The 23596-nt window shown below is 36.9% G+C and overlaps 1 protein-coding gene across 1 annotated transcript; it reads right to left on the reverse strand.

Moving 5' to 3' along the window:
- Positions 1-2078: 2078 nt before the first annotated feature.
- On the reverse strand, positions 2079-23041 carry stxbp1b (syntaxin binding protein 1b). The gene is made up of 20 exons (XM_073839695.1): positions 22936-23041; positions 20242-20291; positions 19846-19927; positions 19676-19752; positions 18613-18691; positions 18422-18525; positions 14954-15102; positions 14601-14685; positions 14306-14436; positions 14005-14112; positions 12064-12124; positions 11914-11979; positions 11754-11834; positions 11534-11672; positions 11183-11292; positions 8167-8271; positions 7991-8076; positions 7744-7898; positions 6762-6888; positions 2079-2883 (listed from the first exon to the last, which is right to left on the reverse strand). The coding sequence occupies exons 1-19, from the start codon at positions 22970-22972 to the stop codon at positions 6779-6781; spliced, it is 1815 nt and encodes a 604-aa protein (XP_073695796.1). The 5' UTR covers positions 22973-23041; the 3' UTR covers positions 2079-2883; positions 6762-6778.
- Between the last annotated feature and the right edge of the window lie 555 nt (positions 23042-23596).

Consider the following 23596-nt stretch of genomic DNA (forward strand, 5'->3'; position numbering starts at 1 on the left):
GATGTATGCTCCCCTCTATGAAGGGTAACAGTGAGAGCATTCGCTCCTGTTCGGTTGTGCAGCTCCCCTTCTGGGAAGGGTCTTCTATGAGCGCCAACCCACCTTCGTGAGATTGCCAGACCTTCATACAGGTCGCGTGGACCGGGCTGTGCACGCTTCCCCTTTTCATTAAGGGTTCCCTAAAAAGACAGCAGTGCCCCCTTCTGGAGAAGCGATTCTCCCTGTGGATCAGGGTCAGGATTTTTGTCCTCCACTGTCGTCCACTATTGCAGGATGGTCTCAGCTCCATGTTCTTCTCTGTTGACAGATAGCTTGCGAGCTTCTGTCCAGGGGAGGGTTAGTGTGGCAATCCCCTCACCTTCAGGGTTATCCCCTTTCCGTCTCTTCAGACGGCATGGAGCTGATAGTGAAACCCTCTGGGAAAACACTCTCCTTAAATCCGATCATGTCGGTAAGCGTCCCACGCTATGCCTGGGCGTCTTCCAGTTAAAACCACAAGTGTGGTAAGTGCACACACACCTGGGGCACTTCTATAAAATCCACGTGTTGGTAGGTTCCCACCAAGTTTGGGTTCCTCTTTTAAATCCCTTTTTGGTATGGGTCACACGTTTTGCCTTGTTCCCATCTATTGGAGTCGGCTCACAACCCCGGTTCCCTGGGTTCGACTCCTTTGATATCTTAGCTGATGTCTGCTGACCATCCACTATTAGGGCGCGCCACTACTAGTGGCCCTTTGAACGGACCCAGGACAGGTTTCTGCCCTCATATGGGAGCCAGTTCCTGAGGGAACTAGGCCCTATGTTGCGGTAGTTTCTGGTTCTGACAAGTCTAAGTTTCCATCGAAGCTTAGCCGTTTCCCTCAGAAGGAATTACTATAATTCCAAGCCTGAGCTGTGCCCTGGGTTCTACCCAGTCTGGTAAGTGGGTAACAGGTCAGGCCTCTGGCCGGGAGGGGTAACGTTTTGACAGCCGTCACCACGTCCTAGTAGGGGCAATTCCTCTCAGAATTGTTGCTTAGTGCTCGCTGGCTTAGCATGCACTCCCCTCAGCATGGCAGTGTTGGTATACCGTTCCCCAAAAGCGCCCTCTAGAGGACGCAGTGAGAGTTCCCTTCGGAAGGGAACGTCTCAGGTTACGTATGTAACCCTAGTTCCCTGAGAATAGGGAACGAGACACTGCGTCCTCTAGGCTTCTTCGCCATGCTTCGGACGATAAAGCTTCAGACTTTGAAGATGTATTGTGTTGCACGGGCGCCTCTTTATGTTATGGTCGCCCGGTAGTGACGCAACGGCAGCGACTGACGCGCCGCGGTGACGTCATACGCTGGCGCCGGCCATTTCATGTAGTTTTTCTATGCATTCTTCAGACTCGAGGCACGCTGCAGCGTTCCCCAAAAGCGCCCTCTAGAGGACGCAGTGTCTCGTTCCCTATTCTCAGGGAACTAGGGTTACATACGTAACCTGAGACGTTTTTCAACCCCAAATGTTGTTTCCTTCAGATGTTTTATTCATACACCACATACCTAAATGCAGATACTCTGTCTTTAAGTTGATAAAGTTGATCTTCTTTTTGTTATTTTGTTGCTTGTCATTTGTTGTACTTCGCAATGTGAAACACATAATATTGTAACTTTACAGGAACTAAATTATCGTAGGCTGATTACAGAACAACACCATATAAAGACAGCGCACAATCCGAAGGTATCAATATTATGCCTGAAATATTTATGATTTATGCCAAACTGGAAAAGAGACTTAAATAAATATTTAAAGACTGAATTAAATGTCTGTAAATTATTATTTGTATTTCTTGGTTAATTTATATTGTTAACAGCCAAAAATGTGTTCATCCAGCTCTGTTTTCTGGTGAAGTTGTGTTTTGGTGCCCTCATGTGTTCAAATGAAGCACTTTTTGGTTTTAATTTCAAAGGTTTGCAGTACTTCTAAGGCAGTGACAATAATGTGACACCATTCAGATTTTTGTTTTGAGCATTATTCTTTCTAAAGTGTTTGAAAATGTCTGTAATAGATTGTTATAATGATGACAAGATGTTAAGGTGAGGGTTTTTTTGTCAGGAAGATGTTTAACAGGAGCCAGTTTATTTTACTATATGCACAAGACAATAGTTTGCACTTCATAACCTCTGATGTGTTAAACATGTTAAATATATTTAAATATGGCAGATATATTGTGTATTTACACTGCATGAATTTGAATTCTTAGTGTAAATAACAGATTACAACATAAAAAGCAATCATACTACATTACTACACAAGGAGCAGTCATTTGGTGCTTAAGATGTAAAACAAAAATAGAGTATCAACAAGGGAGGCTTTACTATAATAACAAAGTCTATATACAGGACTAGCTACTATTATTTCCAAACCACAATATTAAAATAACACGAAGCAGTTGATATTCACAATGGGACATCCAGTATTAAATTGCACGAAACAAGACACTGCACAGCAGGCCAAACTACTGATTCAATTCAGAATAACTTTACAGAAGAGGAAAGTGCAATCTTAAACTCAATTTGCTATGCTGAACATTGACAGTGTTCAAATCATCTTCTGTTATTGTTTTATCTACCTATGAGGTACACTCAAGTCTACTGGTCCCATATTACCAACACCTAAATAATTTTCTATTTTACTGATCTTTGATGTAATCTGAAGCTAATATTTAGGTGGTTATAAATGTAACAGAGGCTAATTATGTAATAATATACTTCACTATAGCATATTGCTGAATGACAAGGAGAGTGCTAAAGGGTGACAAACTACCTGAAATATTGTATGGGTGTGTGAGTTAAGATTCTGTCTTCTGACTTTCTGGTTGGATCATCAGATTAGTGAGTCAGGGCAATGACGTCACCGCATTCTAAAAGGAAAGAAAGAGAAAATCAGGCAAATTTGATTAAAGGAGAAGTTCACTTCCGGAACAAAAATGTACAAATAATTTACTCACCCCCCTACTCATATCCAAGATGTCATGTCTTTCTTTCTTCAGTCGATAAGAAATTTTGTTTCTTGAGGAAAACATTTCAGGAATTATCTCCATATAGTGGACTGCAATGTGCCCTTAAGTTTGAACTTCCAAAATGCAGTTTAAATGCAGTTTCAAATGGCTCAAAACGATGTAGTATGGCAAGCTGTTTTAGCCTAAAATATACTAAGTGTTACTTGTCGTAATTGCATTTTTACTAGTAAGAATTGAATTAGAGGGCTCTATAATTTAATTCCTACTAGTAACAATGCCAGTTAGAGAGCTCTCTAATTAAATTCTTAGTAGTAACAATATTAATTAAAGAGCTCTCTAATTCAATTCTTATTAGTAACAATTCCAATTAGAGAACTCCACAAATTAATTTTTAGTAGTCATATGTCTCCTTTGACTTCCATTCATTTTTAATTACAGAGCTCTACAACAGAATTTTTACTAGTAAGAATTCCAATTAGAGAGCTCTCTAAATCAATATTTACTAGTAATAATTCTAATTAGAGAGCTCTTTAATTCAGTTTTTACTAACAATTTCGATTAGAGATCTCTAATTTAATTATTACTAGTAAAAAATGCAATTACACAGCTCTATAATTCAATTTTTACTAGTAAAAAACCACATTAAAGATATGTTTAATTGCAGAGATCCGTAATTGAATTAAAGAGCTCTCTAATTCAGTTCTTACTAGTAATAATTGAATTCGAGAGATCTCTAATCGGAATTCTTAGTAAAAATTGAATCAGAGAGCTCTTTAATTGGAATTATTACTAGTAAAAATTGATTTAGAGAGCTCTCTAATTGTAATTGTTACTAGTAAGAATTCAATTGTAGAGCTCTCTAATTGTAATTCTTAATAGTAAAAATTGTTGTAGAGCTCTGTAATTTAAAATGAATGGAAGTCAATGGAGACATGTGACTAGTAAAAATTAATTTTTAGAGCTCTCTAATTGGAATTGTTACTAGTAATACTTGAATTAGAGAGCTCTCTTATTGTAATTGTAACTAGTAAAAATTGATTTAGATAGCTATATAATTGGCATTGTTACTAGTAGGAATTTAATTATAGAGCTCTCTAATTGAATTGTTACTAGTAAAAATGCAGTTACAATGAGTAACGCATAGTATATAGTTTAGGCTAAAACAGCTTGCCATAATGTAGGGCGATTTTGAAGTTGGGGAAGAAAACAAGATGGGATTTTTTCGACATACCCTACCTGTATTGAACCGGAAACAAAATTTCATGTAGACTAATGCTGCGTTCAAGTGCTCCTAGGACTTTCAAGTCATCATTACGACGTCAGGTGCGTTCAAGTCACTTTGGTCGGAACAATATGGCGATTTACCTTTTCTGCATTAAAATTCAACAATTTTTTAAAACTGCATTCACAAAATGATAAATAAAGAATGTGCATCATTGCGTTTTTTTCTGTTTTTATTAAGTTTATGAAGGTGCATCAGTATATATTCTATGATAATTATACAATAATATAATATTTTGTATATTGTGGCGAGGCGTCTGCCCGCCCCCCTAATTTTCATCACCACCCCGTCCCGTATTCGCCGCCCTTCTCCAGGCTCCCGACGGGAGTGGGTGTGTAGGGGAGAGGAGGGGCGTGTAATCGGCTCGGGCTGGCGGCGTGTGATGGGGACACCTGATGTAAATGAAGCCTCATCACCGCCGCTGTTTAAATCCCGAGCGCGCCTCTCCTCGGGAGACCGGTCTCTTTCCCCCGTGCATGCACGCTGGTGTCCTCGCGGGTCCAGGAGGGGGTGAAGAGGGAATCCCGCGCCACAAGAGTTTGGAGAGCCGCCGGACCCGCGGTCCGGTTGAGGCCGCCAGAAGCCGCCGCCCCAGCGCCGGACAGCTCGAGAGGGATGAGCCTGCCGGAGATGCCGCCGCCCTAGCACCCCGGCGCTAGCATGGAAAGCGCCCGCGGCCGCCGGACTCCGCCCCTCTCCTGGACCCTTCCCCTCTGAACACTACCGTTCCGTCACGCTGCCCCAGCACCCGAGGACACCAGACTCCCCTTTTATTTTGGACACTGTTTTACTTTATGGACTCACTTTCCCTTATTTTCTGTTTAATAAAAGCCTCTCCGAGGCCTGACGCCACACCCACTGTGTCTGTCGTTTGCCCCTCCCGCCACAGTGGTGGAGAATGCGGGCAAGGCGGGGCTTAGACAGCGCAGTGGGCAACACCTGATGACGTCATCCCCTCTCGCTCGCAAAAGTTCGTGAAAACCCGGACAGGGACGGAGGAACGACGGAGACGGCCTCCCAGCCGCAAGAAGGGTAAGTGATGTTTCAGTTAGTCACTTATCCTGCGGTTGGTTGAGGCTGTCGACTAATACCGGTTTTTCTGTCCCTGTTCCGGTACGCGGCGAGAGGGAGCGTTGCCTTGGAGAGGAATCCCCGCCCACTCCGACCGCTGGAGCCTGGATGAGGAAGGTAGCACTCCTGCGTGGGCGGCGACCTTAGGACGGGGATGTCGCTTGGGGGGGGGAATGTGGCGAGGCGTCTGCCCGCCCCCCTAATTTTCATCACCACCCCGTCCCGTATTCGCCGCCCTTCTCCAGGCTCCCGACGGGAGTGGGTGTGTAGGGGAGAGGAGGGGCGTGTAATCGGCTCGGGCTGGCGGCGTGTGATGGGGACACCTGATGTAAATGAAGCCTCATCACCGCCGCTGTTTAAATCCCGAGCGCGCCTCTCCTCGGGAGACCGGTCTCTTTCCCCCGTGCATGCACGCTGGTGTCCTCGCGGGTCCAGGAGGGGGTGAAGAGGGAATCCCGCGCCACAAGAGTTTGGAGAGCCGCCGGACCCGCGGTCCGGTTGAGGCCGCCAGAAGCCGCCGCCCCAGCGCCGGACAGCTCGAGAGGGATGAGCCTGCCGGAGATGCCGCCGCCCTAGCACCCCGGCGCTAGCATGGAAAGCGCCCGCGGCCGCCGGACTCCGCCCCTCTCCTGGACCCTTCCCCTCTGAACACTACCGTTCCGTCACGCTGCCCCAGCACCCGAGGACACCAGACTCCCCTTTTATTTTGGACACTGTTTTACTTTATGGACTCACTTTCCCTTATTTTCTGTTTAATAAAAGCCTCTCCGAGGCCTGACGCCACACCCACTGTGTCTGTCGTTTGCCCCTCCCGCCACAATATGTAACTTAAATAGTTTTATTGTACATTACAAAAAATAATTGTATTCATTTCAATACATTCGATCAATACAGACATTGCAGATCTAATGTCTTTGGCTGCGTCCCGTGCATCTGACACGTTTTTTCGCTGACACGCCCCAACTCGGAAACTCTGGGCTTAAAGAAAATTTTGTGTTTCCCACTCATAAAACGACTTTGTGGTGGCATTCATGTGCGTCCAACTCATAAATGCGATCTATCCAACATGACTTGAACGCACCATTAGACAAGATGAGCATTTGAGGTTAAAAGGTATATAAATTGTCAATTTGTTTCGAAAATGACCAATTGTTTTGCTAAATAAGGCCCTTTATCTTTGGCTGGAATTGTTTAGAGCCATTTGAAGCTGCAATTAAACTGGATATTGGAAGTTCAAACTTCTGGGCACCACTGAAGTTTACTATATGGAGATACTTCCTGAAATGTTTTCCCAAAGAAATATAATTTCTTATTGACTAAAGAAAGAAAGACATGAACATCTTATGACAAGGGGGTGAGTAAATTAAATGAACTTGTCATTTAAAATAAATTCAATTTAATCAATGTAAAATGAAAAAGATCTGACCATTTTTCTTGTCTTGATCATTTATCATCTTCAGGAAGCTGGTCCTCGGGGGCTGCATTAGGGTCCAGGAAGTCTTGGTGCTGCAGGTGCTTTAGGTACTTAACAGGAGTGATGGTGTGGGTGGAGCCTGTGAGGGAGGTCAGAAAAATGATCAGGGGCCAGTTGCATTTATCTTTTCTGTCACTTGCTACAGTGTATATTCACTGTCAAGCCAAATGACAGATTGTTTTAAAACCATAACCCATATGTTCCTAGAGCAGAATGCTTTTGATGCTCAATAATTCATATTTGTGACCCTGGACCACAAAACCAGTCTTAAGTAGCACAGGTATATTTGCAGCAATACCCAAAAATACATTGTATGGGTCAAAATTATCGATTTTTCTTTTATGCCAAAAATCATGTAAAGATCATGTTCCATGAAGATATTTTGTAAATTTCCTACCGTAAATATATCAAAACTTAATTTTTGATTAGTAATATGCATTGCTAAGAACTTGATATGGACACTTTGCCTTTCAATATTTAGATTTTTTTGCACCCTCAGATTCCAGATTTTCAAATAGTTGTATCTCGGCCAAATATTGTCCTATTCTCACAAATCAATCTATACATTCCATACATCAATGGAAAGTGTATTTATTCAGCTTTCAGATTATGTATAAATCTCAATTTTAAAAAAATGACCCTAATGACCCATAATGGTCCATAATGGTCATCTTGGAAGATATGTGGGAGAGTAAAAAACTAAAAAAAACTTGATGACCCCAAACATTTGAATGGTATATTTATAATGCAAAGTCTGATATTATATTTTTAATATAAATAATATATCGCCTCTAATTTCTAAAGGCACAGTGACACAACCATAAAAAGAAAGCCAGAACTGTATAATGCTGTCTGTTGTGATGGTTGTCTCTGAAATGGTGAGTCATTGATAGTTTTGAGGTGTCAGAAAGGGCCCTTGAGCACTGCAACCCACCGATGAGAGCTTCCCATTTGCCGTTGGCCTGTGTGACCTCATAGACGCAGCGCATCTCGCTGTAGGTCACACCCCCGATGATAAAGACGATGATGCGTGGGCCGTTGCGTATCTCTCCCGGGCTCTTGTTTTTATGCCAGTTTCCATAACGTGCACTGAAAATGGACAGCAGTGGTATTATCACTAGATTAATGAGAAGATGTTGCATACTGAATCCATATGTTTGTGCAGGTAACACAGATTCTACCTGGTAGCTGTGGTCGTCTTTGAGGATGCCGTGCGTGTGGAGATGTAAGGGTATTGTTTTGGGTCGAGTTTGTCTTCAATGGCATCCTGTCATAGTGTAATTAAGAGAAATTAAAAAGAAAAGTAAAAGCAAGTTGACATATCTTAAGTGAGGCAGGTACTGATATTTCAGCTCACCTCCATGATGTCTTTGACCAAAGGAGTCCATCGGGAGAGCTGGTATGTTTGCTCACTGATCCTTTCCTTGCGGTCAGATTTCTTTCCTTTACGTGTGGTTACTTGCTGTGGATACATATTTAAAGAGCTGCATTTTGACCTCAGACATTATGGATGAAAAACTGAGAATTATTTAGATATATATTTTTATTCTATATTCTATGTATTTTGATGCTTCAAGTAAATTAATGCTTTATAAAATTCATATGTGACCCTGGACCACAAAACCTGTCTTAGGTAGCAATAGCCAAAAATACATTGTACGGGTCAAAATTATAGATATTTCTTTTATGCCAAAAATCATTAGGATATAAAGTAAAGATCATGTTCCATGAAGATATTTAGTAAATTTCCTACCATAAATATATCCGAAAATTAATTTTTGATTAGTAATATGCATTACTAAGGACTTAATTTGGACAACTTTAAAGGCATTTTTCTTAGTATTTAGATTTTTTGGCACACTTACAAATAGTTGTATCTCGGTCAAATATTGTCCTATCCTAACAAACCATACATCAATGGAAAGATTATTTATCCAGTCTTTAGATGATGTATAAATCTTAATTTAAAAATATAATACCCTTATGAATGGTTTTGTGGTTCAGGGTCACATAACTATATTTTTCATTTTGAGATTTACTTTAGATTACAGGGAACAATATAATTCAATTGTAAGTGTTATTAAATATTAAGTGAGTAAAGCTGAATTTCAGCATCATTACTCGTCTTCAGTGTCACATGATCCTTCAGAAATCATCCTAATATGCTGATTATTATCAATGTTGAAAACAGTTGGAACCTGTGATACTTTTTTAAGGATTATTTCATGAATAAAAAGTTAAAAATAACAGCATTTCTTTAAAATAGAAATCTTTTCTAACAATATACACTAGCGTTCAAAAGTTTGGTGTCAGTAAATTCTTTTTAAGAAAGAAATTATTACTTTTATTCACCAAAGATGTGTTAAATTGATAAAAAGTGATATATAAGACTTATATTTTTATTAAAGATTGCCATTTTCCACTTTTTTTACCTTTTTATTCATCAAAGAATATTGAAAAAAGTATCACAGGTTTCAAAAAATATTTGGCAGCACAACTGTTGCCAACATTGATAATTCTAATAATAAATCAGCATGTTAGAATGATTTCTGAAGGATCATGTGACACTTAAGACTGCATCAAAGGAATAAATTGTATTTTAACCCTCATGTGGTGTTCATGTCATTTTTGACTGGAGAAGATTTTCTTTTTCCTGAAAATACTAGTTAATGTTATCGCATTGAACTGAAACTTAGTGACTTTGTTCACAGAGACTATAACAACTTGTCCACATTTTTTATTTATTTATTTTTTACTTTTTTGTGTTGTTTTTTTCACCTTGTTACACCTATGGTGTTCCCTGTCAAAAATGACAGGCCTACACAAAATAGCTTATAAATCCCTTGTTATGCTATATTATCCCCAAAAATTGGATTCAATCTTGTTTTCTTTCAATTAGGACTGGTTTTGTATTCAATTTTCAAACAGTTTAATTGTAGGAGTCATTTATCTGAGCTTATGCACCTCAGTTTTTGAGTGAAAAAAGCATTATTTGTTAATAATTTTGGCAATATTGAGAAAAATATGAAAATAAATTGCACTGTTGATCACACTAGTCTACTTTAATGTTTAACCAGGAAATTTCGTTTGAAATGCTTTTATTTTGTACAAAATGACACAGAGTCACACTTGTGGTGTTCCCGGTCAAAAATGACGAGCCTACACAAAATATCTTATAAATCACTTGTTATGCTATATTATCACCAAAAATTGGATTCAATCTTTTTATCAACTTGTTTTCTTTTAATTAGGACTGGTTTTGTATTTCATTTTCAAACGGTTTAATTGTAGGAGTCATTTATCCGAGCTCCTGGTCATTGAAAGTGAATGGGGGAGACTGAAAATTAGAGAAAAATTTAGTTGTCAGGAGCATGTTTATCATGTTCACATATGTATATGTGTGCTTGCAGACATAGAGCCATTGGACATGTGCATGCATGGATACACATGCCACACATATGCCACACACACACACACACACACACACACACACACACACAAACAAACTATTTTCTGAAAGAAACATTCTTTTTCACAGTGATAATTTTTTTTTAATCTAATATCCATTCATCAATCTGCCATTACCACATTCGAACACACACTCACACACCTAAACTCACACTCACGCACAAACTGGCTGTGACTGCAGTGACCCTGCTTCAAAAGAATCTCTCTTTCATGTTCTTGTTTCATCACACCTTCCAGACAAAATATTATGACATTTTGTTTTGGAACTGTGATGTTCTCATTTTTTTACTTAAAAAATTAGATGCCTACTCTCAGATAAATGAGGCCCACAATTAATTAGATGCAAATAGAAATATAAAACCAGTCCTAATTGACAGAAAACAAGTTGACAAAAAGATTGAATCCAAGATTGGGTGAAAATGTGGTTAAATGAGTGATTTATAAGCAATTTTTTATAGGCCTGTCATTTTTGACCGGGAACACCACAAGTGTGACTATGTGCCATTTTTTTTACAAAATAAAAGTTTTTCAAAACAAACTTCCTGGTGAACCATTAAAGTAGACTAGTGTGATCAACAGAACCAATATTTGTTCATATTTTTTTAATATTTCCAAAATTATTCAAAAATAATGATTTTTTTACTTAAAAAATTAGATGCCTACTCTCAGATAAATGAGGCCCACAATCAATTAGATGCAAATAGAAATATAAAACCAGTCCTAATTGACAGAAAACAAGTTGACAAAAAGATTGAATCCAAGATTGGGTGAAAATGTGGTTAAATGAGTGATTTATAAGCTATTTTTTATAGGCCTGTCATTTTTGACCGGGAACACCATAGGTGTAATAGGATTTTGAACACCACATGAGGGTTAAAGAATATTAAAATAGAGGATCAGCTGACCTCAGAAATGATGGGAAGCCCCATATGGGCCATGTTAGAGATGATGTCACTGTCCTCCGGAGGAATCTGAGCATGCTGGAGGAGCTTACAGAGATTCTCCTCTGACACACCTAGGAGACACACACAGTCAACCAGGATTAATTATACATAATTATTCACATAATTATATAGTTTGAACTGGCTCTAAATTCTCACAGCCCTGCATTATGACAAGTTTTGCTCACTGTTGTGTGATATTAGTAATGACTGAGTGTACAAACTGTACATGTCAAACGTACCACCCCCATCTCACCCACACACAACAAAACAAATAGAGAATACAAAGCATTGGGCATTTTGCAGCTTTCTCACCATTCTTGAGGAAAATGTAGAGCAGGATGATACGGATTTTGTCCATGATGGTAACATTGGCATCCAGTAGGATGGGTACGATGGCTCTCATGGGATCTTTGATCTTCTCACCCTCTGCATCTGTGCCCATAGCTAGATCCTATGACAGAGCACATAGACACTATCAACACTAACTAATGTGAGGCCTTAAGCAAACAGAGTGATCGAAAATAAGCTCTACCTGCTCGACACGGCATAGTTTGTCCACTGTGCCCTGGTAATGCTTCATGCAGTCTTCTGCTAAGTGCAGGTGAGTTGAATACTGCAAGATTACAAAACCACCATCAGAAAGACTGCAATATTGACTTAATTCATATAAAACTTGTAAATGATCTCAGTACCTTGCTTAACTCTTTCTGGTACTGTGGCATCTTTTTAAGCATTTGGGAGAGCTCTTTCATGGTGGTCTGGCAGATGCAAAAATATTTTTTTCAGTTATTAGAAATAATTAGGAAATTGCAGTTATCTTTGAGCAGTGATCAATAACACACCTTCTCCCCCGTGTTCATCTTTTTGCTTGCAGAGAAGTCCTTAAGTGATTTAGTCACAGCCCTAAAAGAGAGAAACTGTTATGCTGTATTTAACTTATTTTAAACTTAAGCAGCACAACTGTTTTCAGAAAAAAATCGTAGAACAAAAATAAAACAATGGCAATATTATAAAATATATCATTAGAAAGTGTATAAATCATTTGTTTTGTGACACCAGCAGGTAAAGCTACAGCGGGAGTCCATGTCTCTCTCTCCTCCCCTGAGCCCATTGAGTTTTAACAGACACCCTAAAGCATGCAGTGATAATGAATGGGATGTAAGAGGTGAGAGAAGCCAATGCCTCCATCGCAATATGATTGGATATTACTTGGATGTTATGTTCGGCTGTGATTGGTTATTGCGATAAATCCTGCCTCTTGGCAGGATCAGTCTTAATGAACAATATAATAGCGTTAATGGGAAGACTCATTTAAAAAAAGTATATAAACAACTCACACACTTAGATATAACCACTTTGTTATGTCAAAATAAGACTTAAAATTGCTTAAAAACATGATCTGTGGGAGTTTGTAGTGAATAATTAGCTTGGTGAAATTTAAAGTAAATGTCAGTGTCTGTTACCAATATGTACCGAGCTTTGATGACTAATGATCCAAAAATTCAAAAATAGTTAAAAATGATATATTAATATAATAGCTGAATATAAGAACAAATAAAATACATTTTTAAATGGTTTATGCATTGAGTTATTATTTTGGAATGTAAACTGCTTAAAAACACTAACTTGAGATTCATACTTGACTTTAATAAATAGAATATTGATTACATTGTTAATGTAAAAATATAAAATAGAATTGTTTTTCTTTTTCTGATAGTAGTATTCTAAAGTAATGTTTATTTAACCAAAAAAATGTGGCTGGCAAAATAATTTACAAAAAAAAAAAAAAAAAAAAAACACATTTAAAAAAAAAATTAAATGATTTCTGAAAGATCATGTGACTAAAAATTGGGCTTTGCCATCACAGCAATAAATTATATTTTAAAATGTATTGAAATAGATAACAGTTATTTGAAATTGTAATAATATTTCACAATATTACTGTTTATACTGTATCTTTGATCACATAAATGTGTAAAAAAAACTTATTTAAAAAAAAAACTTAATCGGGGAAAGTTACTTTTAAAAGTAATGCATTACAATATTGCATTACTCCCTAAAAAAGTAACTAATTACTTTTTATGGAAAGTAATGCATTACATTACTTTTGCGTTACTTTTGCTTTACTTTTCAAATCTCGGCAGGGCTTGCTTGTTTGTTTTAACTATAAAAAGTTATATTTTTAGCAAATGTAAAAGCCCTTTCACACCAAAAAGTAAAATGAATAAGCCTCAGGCTGAAGGAAAAGTAAATTCACATCTGTACAGTAGAACGCAGGAGACGAAGGTTCAACACTCTTCAGCAATAAAAAAAAAAACAATATAGCACATGTTTGTTTATCTAAAATCATTTTTGCTTATTAGTATGGTTGAACAGGATCATCAAAGGTCAGCAGCAAAGACACTGGTTAATAAAATGGGATTAAATACATAAAGGATATTTGTGATATTTAACATATTTAATTTTTGTAGGCTTGCATCATATTCTGTTTGCATTTCACTCTTTTAATTCATTTTGATGAGTACTGAATCTGTTTTTTGCGAGTGAGAGTTAATTCATGTTCACATTTAGTCTAGAACTACAGTAACATTATGTTTACACAGCACACAAAAGTAACTCAGATATTTTATTGTAAATTTAAAAGTAATGCTCTACTTTACTAGTTACTTTAAAAAAGTAATTTGATTACGTGACTTGCTTTACTTGTAATGCATTGCCCGCCAACACTGTTGAATGGTAGTGTGTATATAAATGTGAACCTGCGTTGGGCTAAACAAACTTACGTGGACACTTCCGCTATGTGTTTATGTCTCAGAGTCATCCACAGGTCATCATCCTCATCCAACAGCACCTCCTTCATACGAGTGTCACCCATTCCACTGGTCTCATACCTGATTAACACACACACATATGCACCATTAGCATCAGTAAGCTGCATATAGTACATGTGTAGAGTCTGGTGATGGATGGAGCTATTAACATCATGAAAAATAAAAAACTTGAAATTGACCGAAGGTCAGTTTAAATGATCTGAGTGACCTCAGAGCAGTATACAGATGAATTACAAACTGTTGGAGTTATTACTTGTAGACATCATTCTCAATGGGCAGCAGGTCATAGGCCATGGCCTGAAATGTAAGCTCGTGTAGAAGTGGCGAGACAGGGTCAAAACCTCGATCTAGAATCAATAGCTGGGAACGTGCTTTATCAGGTCCCTGTGAAAGAGAGGAAAAAAAGAAAGAGACAAAGATGGAGCACAAAACAGTAGAGCAAGGAATTAAAGTTAGACAGTGAGAAATTAAGGTCACTGCTGCCAGACAGAAGCAGTTTATTTTTATCACCCGGGACAAAATATTGTGCTACAAACTCTGAGACTCACCTCTCCCAAAGTGGGGTCATCCGCTTTGTAACCGTCCAGTTTATCCTGAAGCATCTGGGCCAGGACTGCATTGTCTTTGTAATCTCTTCAAAACACAGCAACACATCAATCATGATGCGGACTTTCGCTGACCATTAATGATCACTGAAGATGAAATCTAATCACTAGACACTTATGATCTGTTATATCAGATTTTTAAATAACAGTTGTGTGCTTGTGGTTTTTATATTGTTTTGGCAGATGGCTGATGATGCTTGGACTTGCATTACAGATATGAGTCAGCAGATGGTGTTTATGAGAATGCGAGTTTGACAGTGAGCTGTTTGTGTGTGTCTTTCTTCTTCCTGTCTCACCCTCTGTATCTAACAGCTGGGTACTCTTTCAGCGTGGAACACAGGGTGGCTATTTGCTCTGCTAAACGCTCCAACACCTGGTTCTTTACATCAGCTTTAAACGGGCTGTAGAAATCCTGGAAGGCATCTGTTTTGTCCACTGAGAACACCTGAAAACAACAATAGATGCATTTATTCTTAACAGTTTAGATCTTTAAAGTGACTCAGATGTATTCAAAAATTGATTTAGAGGCTGCATCACTGAAATTTTGCATACTGTCTAACTGGTACTATAGTTGGTTTAAAGCTGCAGTCGGTAACCTAACCGCTCTAGCAGTTAATAAACAGACATGCATGCATCTTGCGGAAGAACACTATAGCCAGAGCTGCTCTCTGTTTATGTCTATGACGAATCACACAGGTACTGGGCTACTTCGCAGGCGAACATAAATTATGAACACAAAAAAAGGTTATGGACTGCAGCTTTAAACATACATTGCAATTGTTAAAAAAAAAATTCAGATTTAGTATAAATGAAATACTGTTAAATAGGGAAGAACATTAGAGATGTAGAACATTATTACTGTGTCCTAACCAGGTGTGGTGAGATAAAGTGACTATTAATTGCTTTTCTTTAATCTTCCAGGTTACTTTTTGGCCTACCTAGCCCTAATTCCAACAGACTGACAGAACATTTTCTCACTCGCTTGGTTTTATTGGTCCTGCCCTCAGTGAAATCTCACTGGTTCAAAGAACTGCTTCATGTAACTATAAAAATATGTTCTTCAGGTAACATGTTCTGTCCCTTTAAAGGAGTAGTTCACTTTCAGAACAAACATTTACAGATAATGTACTCATCCCCTTGTCATCCAAGATTTTAATGCCATTTTAAGCTGCATTTTGGAAGTTCAAACTCGGGGGCACCATAGAAGTCCATTATATGGAGAGAAATCCTGAAATGTTTTTCTCTAAAAACATAATTTTTCTTACCACTGAAGAAAGAAAGACATGAACATCTTGGATGACAAGAGGGTGAGTACATTATCTGTAAATTTTTGTTCTGAAATCGAACTCCTCCTTTAAATCAGTATTTCTCAGCGTTTGTGAATTCAATGCCCTTCACTGTTCAAGACTATATTTGAAGATATCCCTATGGCTGTAATAACAAAATATCTGACTTTTTTATTAACAGAAACTAGGTGTCCCCAAAATAATTAAAATATTTATTAAAATATGAATCTATATAAATCTTTTTTACTTTTTATATAAACAATACAATTGTATATAATTTTATATTTTATATAAATAATTGTTATATATATTTATTTATTTTATATAAAATAATTTAGCATGCAGGTTTTTCACTCCGTCATTACAGGATAAAGGTTTATTATTATTATTAATATTGTTATTGTTATTATTATTTTTACATGTTGACTCATTTTTGACATGTAAAATGTATTACAAAAATTCCTATTATTTTATGATTTTATTTATTTCCTTCCTAGAAATCCTAGAATCCTAGAAATCACATGTTTAAAATATTCCAAGACTATGGGAGCCCTTATTCTTAACTGAAAAAGCCAATTGTTAGAGGGAAAAATGAAAACAACAAATATTATGTCAGTTTAAATCTTGATTTTTAACTGTTTTGGCTTATTTGAGTGCTTATTTTGTCGTATTTTTTAAATCATTTTAATACAGTTGAGGTCAAAAGTTTACATCCCCCTTTCATAATCTGTGAAATGTTAATTATTTTACCAAAATAGGAGGAATCATACAAAATGCATGTTATTGTCTATTTAGTACTGACCTAAATAAGATATTTATAAGAGAAAATAATAGTTAAATTTATAAAAATGACCCCATTCAAAAGTTTACATCCCCTTGGTTATTAATACTATGTTGTTACCTGAATGATCACAGCTTGTTTGTCCTGAAAAGTTTAACTGCCCGCTGTTCTTCAGAAAAAATCCAAAATTCTTTGGTTTTCCATTTTTTTTGTGTATTTGAACCCTTTCCAACAATGACTGTATGATTTTGAGATCCATGGGATGTATATGCAACTATTATAGAAGGTTCAAACACTGACTGATGCTTCATTAGGAAAAACGATGTATTAAGAGCCGGGGGGTGAAAACTTTTGGACAGAATGGACTGGAGACATAGGCGTTTTTTTTTTTGCTTAAATATCACATTTTTTTTTCATTTAGTGCTGCCCTTCAGAGGTTACAGAAAATAGTTACATGTTTCTAGAAGATAAAATAAGTTAAATTTACCCTGGCCTTCAAATTCAAAAAGTTTACACCCCCAGGCTTAATGCATGGTTTTTCCTTCTGGAGCATCTGGAGCATTCCTTCCTGTAAACATCTTTTATGTGAAAAATCTTATTCAGGTCAATACTAAAAACACAATAACATGCATTTTGTATGATCCCTCTTATGTTGGTAAAATAATGAACATTTTACAGATTCTGAATGGGGGTTGTAAACTTTTGACCTCAACTGTTTATTAAAAATATATATTTAAACCACCTTGCAGCCCCCCTTGAAAGTGTCCTGAGGCCCCCTAGTGAGGTTCAGCCCCCGGCTGAGAACCAGTCCCTAAAATTCATCTTAAATAAAACTATAAACGGGTTTGACCAACTCTACACACCATGTTCTCAGTCATTTTTATTGAAATATTACTAATAGCAGTGGCAATTCACATCAGTTTAAAGTTTGTACCTGCTTGCTAATTGGTAACTGTGATTTAGTGCCACAGGCAACTTTTAACAAATAACTTTTCTGTACTATGGCAAATTGCATCTCACTGCTGTCCATCTGCACAGGGGAACCAGCTAAATGCTAAAATCCTTTAGCAAGGATGAATGTTAATGGCTGTTACTGTCCCATAATCCTCTTTCACAACAGTAGTAACTCATTGACACATCATCTGCCTCGCCTCTCCAAGTACATGTATGCTATGTTCTGTACATTCTACCTGTTCGGCCAAAAACATGGTATTCAGATTAATCTACTACTACATAATAACTGCACTATCCTCTTTTCTTCCCTCAGCTTGACCTATAATCCATATCAGTGTTGTATCTCTCTCTTTCTATCCTAACACACTAGCCTCAACATACTGCCCCATCTGTCACATGAACATAACCCTACTGACATCCAACCAAATTCCAACTCCACGCTCTCTCTCATTGGCTGCCTGGTAATTCATTGATGGGGCATTAGCCAATGGGGAGCTGGATTAGAGTTAGGACAGGGAGGGCTGATTCAGCCACTCCTTGGGATTAATTATAGAGGGCAACAACAGAGGATTGGCGGCACAGAGACAGGCCAACCAGAGCTGCTCTCGAATGTTCCAGCATGATACAACCAGGGCTCATGCGTTCACTACCCTTCCTCCCACATCTCCATACATCCTCCTAAGAATCATCCCTTCTTTCCCGGGTCCTGGGAAGTCTCAGGATGTAGTGTAGAAGCTACTCACCTGTGATTCATAGGGCAGGAAGGCGATGTTAATCTCAGTCAGTGTCTTTATGGCTTTAGAGGCACGGGATTTACTTATCAAGTTGAACAAAGAGTCTGGGATTGCTAAATTCAAAAATAAAAACAGAGATTGAGTGAGATATACTGTATATCCTAGATAAATATCTGCAAAAAGACAAAAAACACACTCACTGTCTGTGAAGAACACATGTGCCCCTCTGTATATGGGATTACGTGGATCTCTGAAGTCATTGATGAGTCCCTCAACTGACTGTTGAAAATACAGACATATATTATTTATTCATTTATAATAAAAATTCTGTATTCACTACCATTCAAAAGTTTTGGGCCAGTAGGATTTTTAAATGTTTTTAAAGTCTTTTAAAGCTCACAGAGGCTGTATGTATTTGATTAAAAATCAAGAAAAACATTAATATTGTGAAATATTACAATTTGAGATAACAGTTTTCTTACAATATTGTAAAATGTAATTTATTCCTGTGGTGACAAAGCTGAATTTTCAGTTATTACTTCAGTCTTCAGTGTCACATTATTCTTTGGAAATAATTCTCAAATGCTGATTTATGCTCAAGAAACATTATTATCAATGTTGAAAACTCAAATATTTTTGTTTTTCTGTGACATATTTTTCAAGATTCTTTGAATGATGAATCTTTTTTTTTTAGGATTCTTTGAATATAGATTTTTTGAATCAATTGAAAGTTCAAAAGAACAACATTTATTTGAAATAGAAATCTTGTAACATTACAAATGTCTTTACTTTTCTCTTCATCAAATTACTGCATCCTTGCTGAAATTACAATTGATTGCATATCATCTTGTGTATGTTGGGTTACGATACAAACTACCATATGTTACCCTGGACCACAAAACCAGTCATAAGGGTCATTTTATAAATAAGCTTTCCATTGATGTGTGGTTTGTTAGGATAGGACAATATTTGGCCGAGATACAACTATTTGAAAATCTGAAATCTGAGGGTTTGAAAAATCAAACTATTAAGAAAATCACCTATAAAGTTGTCCAAATGAAGTTTTTAGCAATGCCAATTACTAATCAAATATTGTTTATATATATATTTATTGTAGGAAATGTACAACATATCTTCATGGAACATGAGCTTTATTGTTGGCTATCGCTACAAATATACCTGTGCTACTTAAGACTGGTTTTGTGGTCCAGGGTCACATATAAGCTCTGTTTTTTATATATAAAAATACACAAGACAGTTTACCTCATCAGATGGAGTGATGAGATATATGGCTTCCATGGTAGGAAGAGGCTCACGCCGCTTGGTTATGTCCTCAACAACTGGAGAAATAAAATAAAATGGTCAATTTCAGCCTACTGTTAAGCAGGTTGTGCCTGTTTAAAGCATTTTTTTTTTACAGGAGTTAAACTCACTTGTGATTCCCTCAGACATAATGTCTGTCATTTTACAGCATGATGAGATCATTCTCATGCTCAGATTGTCCACCACCAAAACCTGAGAAAGAACAGCATGCATGATATACTGTATGTAGAACAACACATAACAAATCAAAGACCAGTGTAACACAATATTTTTAAATGCTGTTGTTGGGTTAATTTTAATACTGGTTTAGGGTGGTCTTTTAAGAAGGCCTAATATGACACCAGAATCATCTTTAATTTAAGTTAGTTTCAAAATTCTTTGCATCGACTAAATAAAAATTGTGTTTGGACACAAGTGCTGCACAATACAACACATCAACAATAATCCTTTTCAGAATGATTGACATATTCTACATAAAACGATGGTGAGATTGATGTACTGCATACCTTCCATTCTCCCTTCTGCTTCACCTTCTTAATGACATCATTCATAATCTCTGTAGAACGAAGCAAAAAAAAGCATGATTTCTGCAAAATGTGACTGCGTAATATTGATGTTACAATGCTAGAAATGTGACCTTGGACCACAAAACCAGTCATAAGGGTCAATTTGAAAATAAGATGTATACATAGTCTGAAATCGAAATAAATAAACTTTCCATTGATAGTTTGTTAGGATATGTCAGTATTTAGCAGAGAAACAGCTATTTGAAAATCTGAAATCAGAGGATGCCAAACAAAAAAATCTAAATATTTAGAAAATCACTTTTAAAGTTGTCTAAATTAAGTTCTTAGCCATGCATATTACTTAAGTTTTGATATATTTACAGTAGAAAGTTTACCAAATATCTTCATGGAATATGATCATTATTTAATATCCTTATGATTTTGGCATAAAAGAAAATGTATCATTTTGACCCATACAGTGTATTTTTTGCTTTTCCTACAAATTTGACTGGTTTTGTGGTCCAGGGTCACATATATGTTATAGATTAATCTGAAATAATGATTCTACTGTATTGACTGAGACAGATATCTAAATATTATGTTTCATACTCAACATATGGTAAGAATGTTGAGAAATAAATATATTGAAAGTACTTTGAGCTAAATTAAGTTTGAGTAAGAAATCTCCAGGTGTGTGAAAATGTAAGCATTTCTGCCACACTTTAAATATATCTGAGACAATATATCACTTTAAATATATCTGTGCTAAAACAGTGCATAATCATACACTCTGACAGACTTTTTCTCGCACTCACAGTCCACCGAGACAACTATGCAGAGTTTGCCAAACAGTATCAGGTAGAGGTGTTGCTGAGTCTAAACCTTCTCTCCTTTTTTGAACACATTTTAAACATCACCATACCCTCTGCAGAGACTAAACAACACATTTTTGGGGTTTGATATGGTTTGCTGGTTCTCACATTGTTTGAAGTATGAAATGAGGATGCTTTTTGTAATTTGTCCAGTGTGTTTTGGTGTTTTTTTACTCTTTGGATTTAGTGTTTAGCTAATGAAAGTTAATGATTAAGAAAATTGTATGAAATCAAATAATAAAAAGAAATCAAAAATACCATGCATGTTAATGACAGCAGATAAGAAAATGTTCAACTTTATTTGTTGTTTTAAATGACATATATTGTGTGGGGTGAGAGAGACCCAGCAATCGCAGGCCTAATCTCTTCCCAATCCTCTTACACCACCAGCCTCTCTATTTTTGTTCTTCCTCTATCTCTCTTTCTCATGCTCTTTGTCACTCTTTTTTCTCTTTTTCTCATTCTTTTTTTTTCTCTCTTTGTATCTCTGCCACTGGATGTGGACCTGAATCATTTTTACTGGCCTTTTAAAAGCTCCAATAAATGGCGAGATCCCAAATGCAACAGCTTCCTGCAGTCATATAACACATTTCACAGCTACTGACGCTGGATCTGTCAGTTCTAACACCCAGAGGTGTCGTTGCATTAAAATAAACTCGTGATGAACCTCACAGGCTATTACTGAAAACGTCGAACAACAAATCAACATCCAGGCCGACAAAATTTTTGTTTATAAAACAGTTGCTGGTGAGATTTGTGATTAATATAATAACATAAAGTGTGGAAACTGGATTGAAAGTTTTTTAGATACTTACAGACTAAAAACTGATAATACCTTTTTTAATAGTACAAACCAATATGTCCAAAAACAAGAATAGACAAATACCCTCAAGCAGTATTTTTGATATAGGCCTGCTATGTTCATGCAGTAATGAATATGTAGTGCTTGATCTGAAAGTAGCAAACACTCACACCTGATAATTGGTGATGTTTTTCCTCAGAAACTCTAAGATTTAATCAACACCAGGACTATATATGGCAACAAAAAATAACAAGAAAGAATGGCAAAGGGCAGATGGCGAAAAGCGAAGTCTGGATGCGATGAAAGAAGGAATCAAAGATTGTGTTATGAACACCGGAAAATCTCGTCAATCCTCATGGTTGCTTTTAAAGCAAGAAAATAATGATAGCTTAAAAAAAATGTAAAACTGTAAAACTGTAAGGGATGGAGTATAGGAAAATCTAACATCCATTGAGTCTATAGATAAAACAAGTGAAATAATATTATGGTGTGAAGGAATCACATTCATAATGCATAGATAGATAGATAGATAGATAGATAGATAGATAGATAGATAGATAGATAGATAGATAGATAGATAGATAGATAGATAGATATTTTTTTAAATAGCTTTTCTAAGAACAAATTCCTGCCTGTATTATTTGTATTCAGGTCTATTTTTCCATTTGTTTGTGCTTCAATCCAACAGCACTATGAGATTCCCCTCATATCTAGATCCTTAATCCCATAGGACTAACGTTACACAGATTACTGTGTATCTCCAGTGTGCTTTTAGCTACATCACAATTATTTGCATAGTGCAATATAATATAATATAATATGAGATTAATACATTTAAAAGATTTAGGAAGAGCAGTGTTATTGTATGAGGACTATTTTGTTGGTGAATGGTCTAATAGCATTTCACTCAACGTGTTAAACGCATAACGCAAGTACAAACTTCTAAGGAGATGTCGATAATACCACAAATTAGACATTTCAATTTAAGCCCTGAATTAGCTTTAACAAAACATTTCTTACTTTCTCCGACAATCGCCTTGAGCCCCAGAGATGCCATCCTGTCTCCTGTTCTCTCACTCTCTCGTCTCCCTGCTGGACTCAGAGTGTGCGCGCACTCAGAGCTACAGTTGGTGTAAATGGGATGTGGTGCTTGCGTCGTTGCCTAATCCCACCACACGCCTCCGCAGCTCCGCTGTTGACATATGCTGCATGTCTTCTAAACTGCACACACGTTGTGCATATTAACTACAGCCTTCCAGCAGTTTCTATCATGCTCTAATCAAGCATTGACTGTTTTTGTGAGCGATTTGTTTTACCATGTTTTACCATGAACTGCTAAAATGGATTTCAAATTTAAGTCTAGAAAAATTAACTTTTGCGAAATATTCCAAGAGCAATAACTGTAGTAGTTGTGCTTCTGCTTCTGTAAGAATACAAAAGTGCACTAGCACCCACTAGAGGGCGACGTCGTCTTTAATTTTTTTTTATTTTGCCCAGTACAAGTGGCCACTATTTTAATGAAAATGTCTTTAAATCTCCCTATAAATTATATTTTTGATATTTTGCCTAGTATTTCATAGATGAAAAGAACATTTACCTTTACTCTTTAGCAAAAACAAAACAAACAAACTAAAAAACAGTAAAACGAAATTGTTTATTTAAAATAACAGCTTTGTTAGAA

The sequence above is a fragment of the Garra rufa genome, chromosome 5 (genome assembly GCF_049309525.1).
Source record: "Garra rufa chromosome 5, GarRuf1.0, whole genome shotgun sequence".
Classification (NCBI taxonomy): domain Eukaryota; kingdom Metazoa; phylum Chordata; class Actinopteri; order Cypriniformes; family Cyprinidae; genus Garra; species Garra rufa.

What these genes read in the sequence shown, in the direction of transcription:
- stxbp1b (XM_073839695.1), bottom strand. Translation starts at nt 22,972, where the DNA reads ATGGCATCTCTGGGGCTCAAGGCGATTGTCGGAGAAA. An exon ending in ACATGTGTTCTTCACAGACA is followed by an intron (nt 18,526 to 18,612) that starts GTGAGTGTGTTT and finishes TTTTGAATTTAG; the next exon opens with CAATCCCAGACTCTTTGTTC. An exon ending in CAAATGGGAAGCTCTCATCG is followed by an intron (nt 6,889 to 7,743) that starts GTGGGTTGCAGT and finishes CCTCCCTCACAG; the next exon opens with GCTCCACCCACACCATCACT.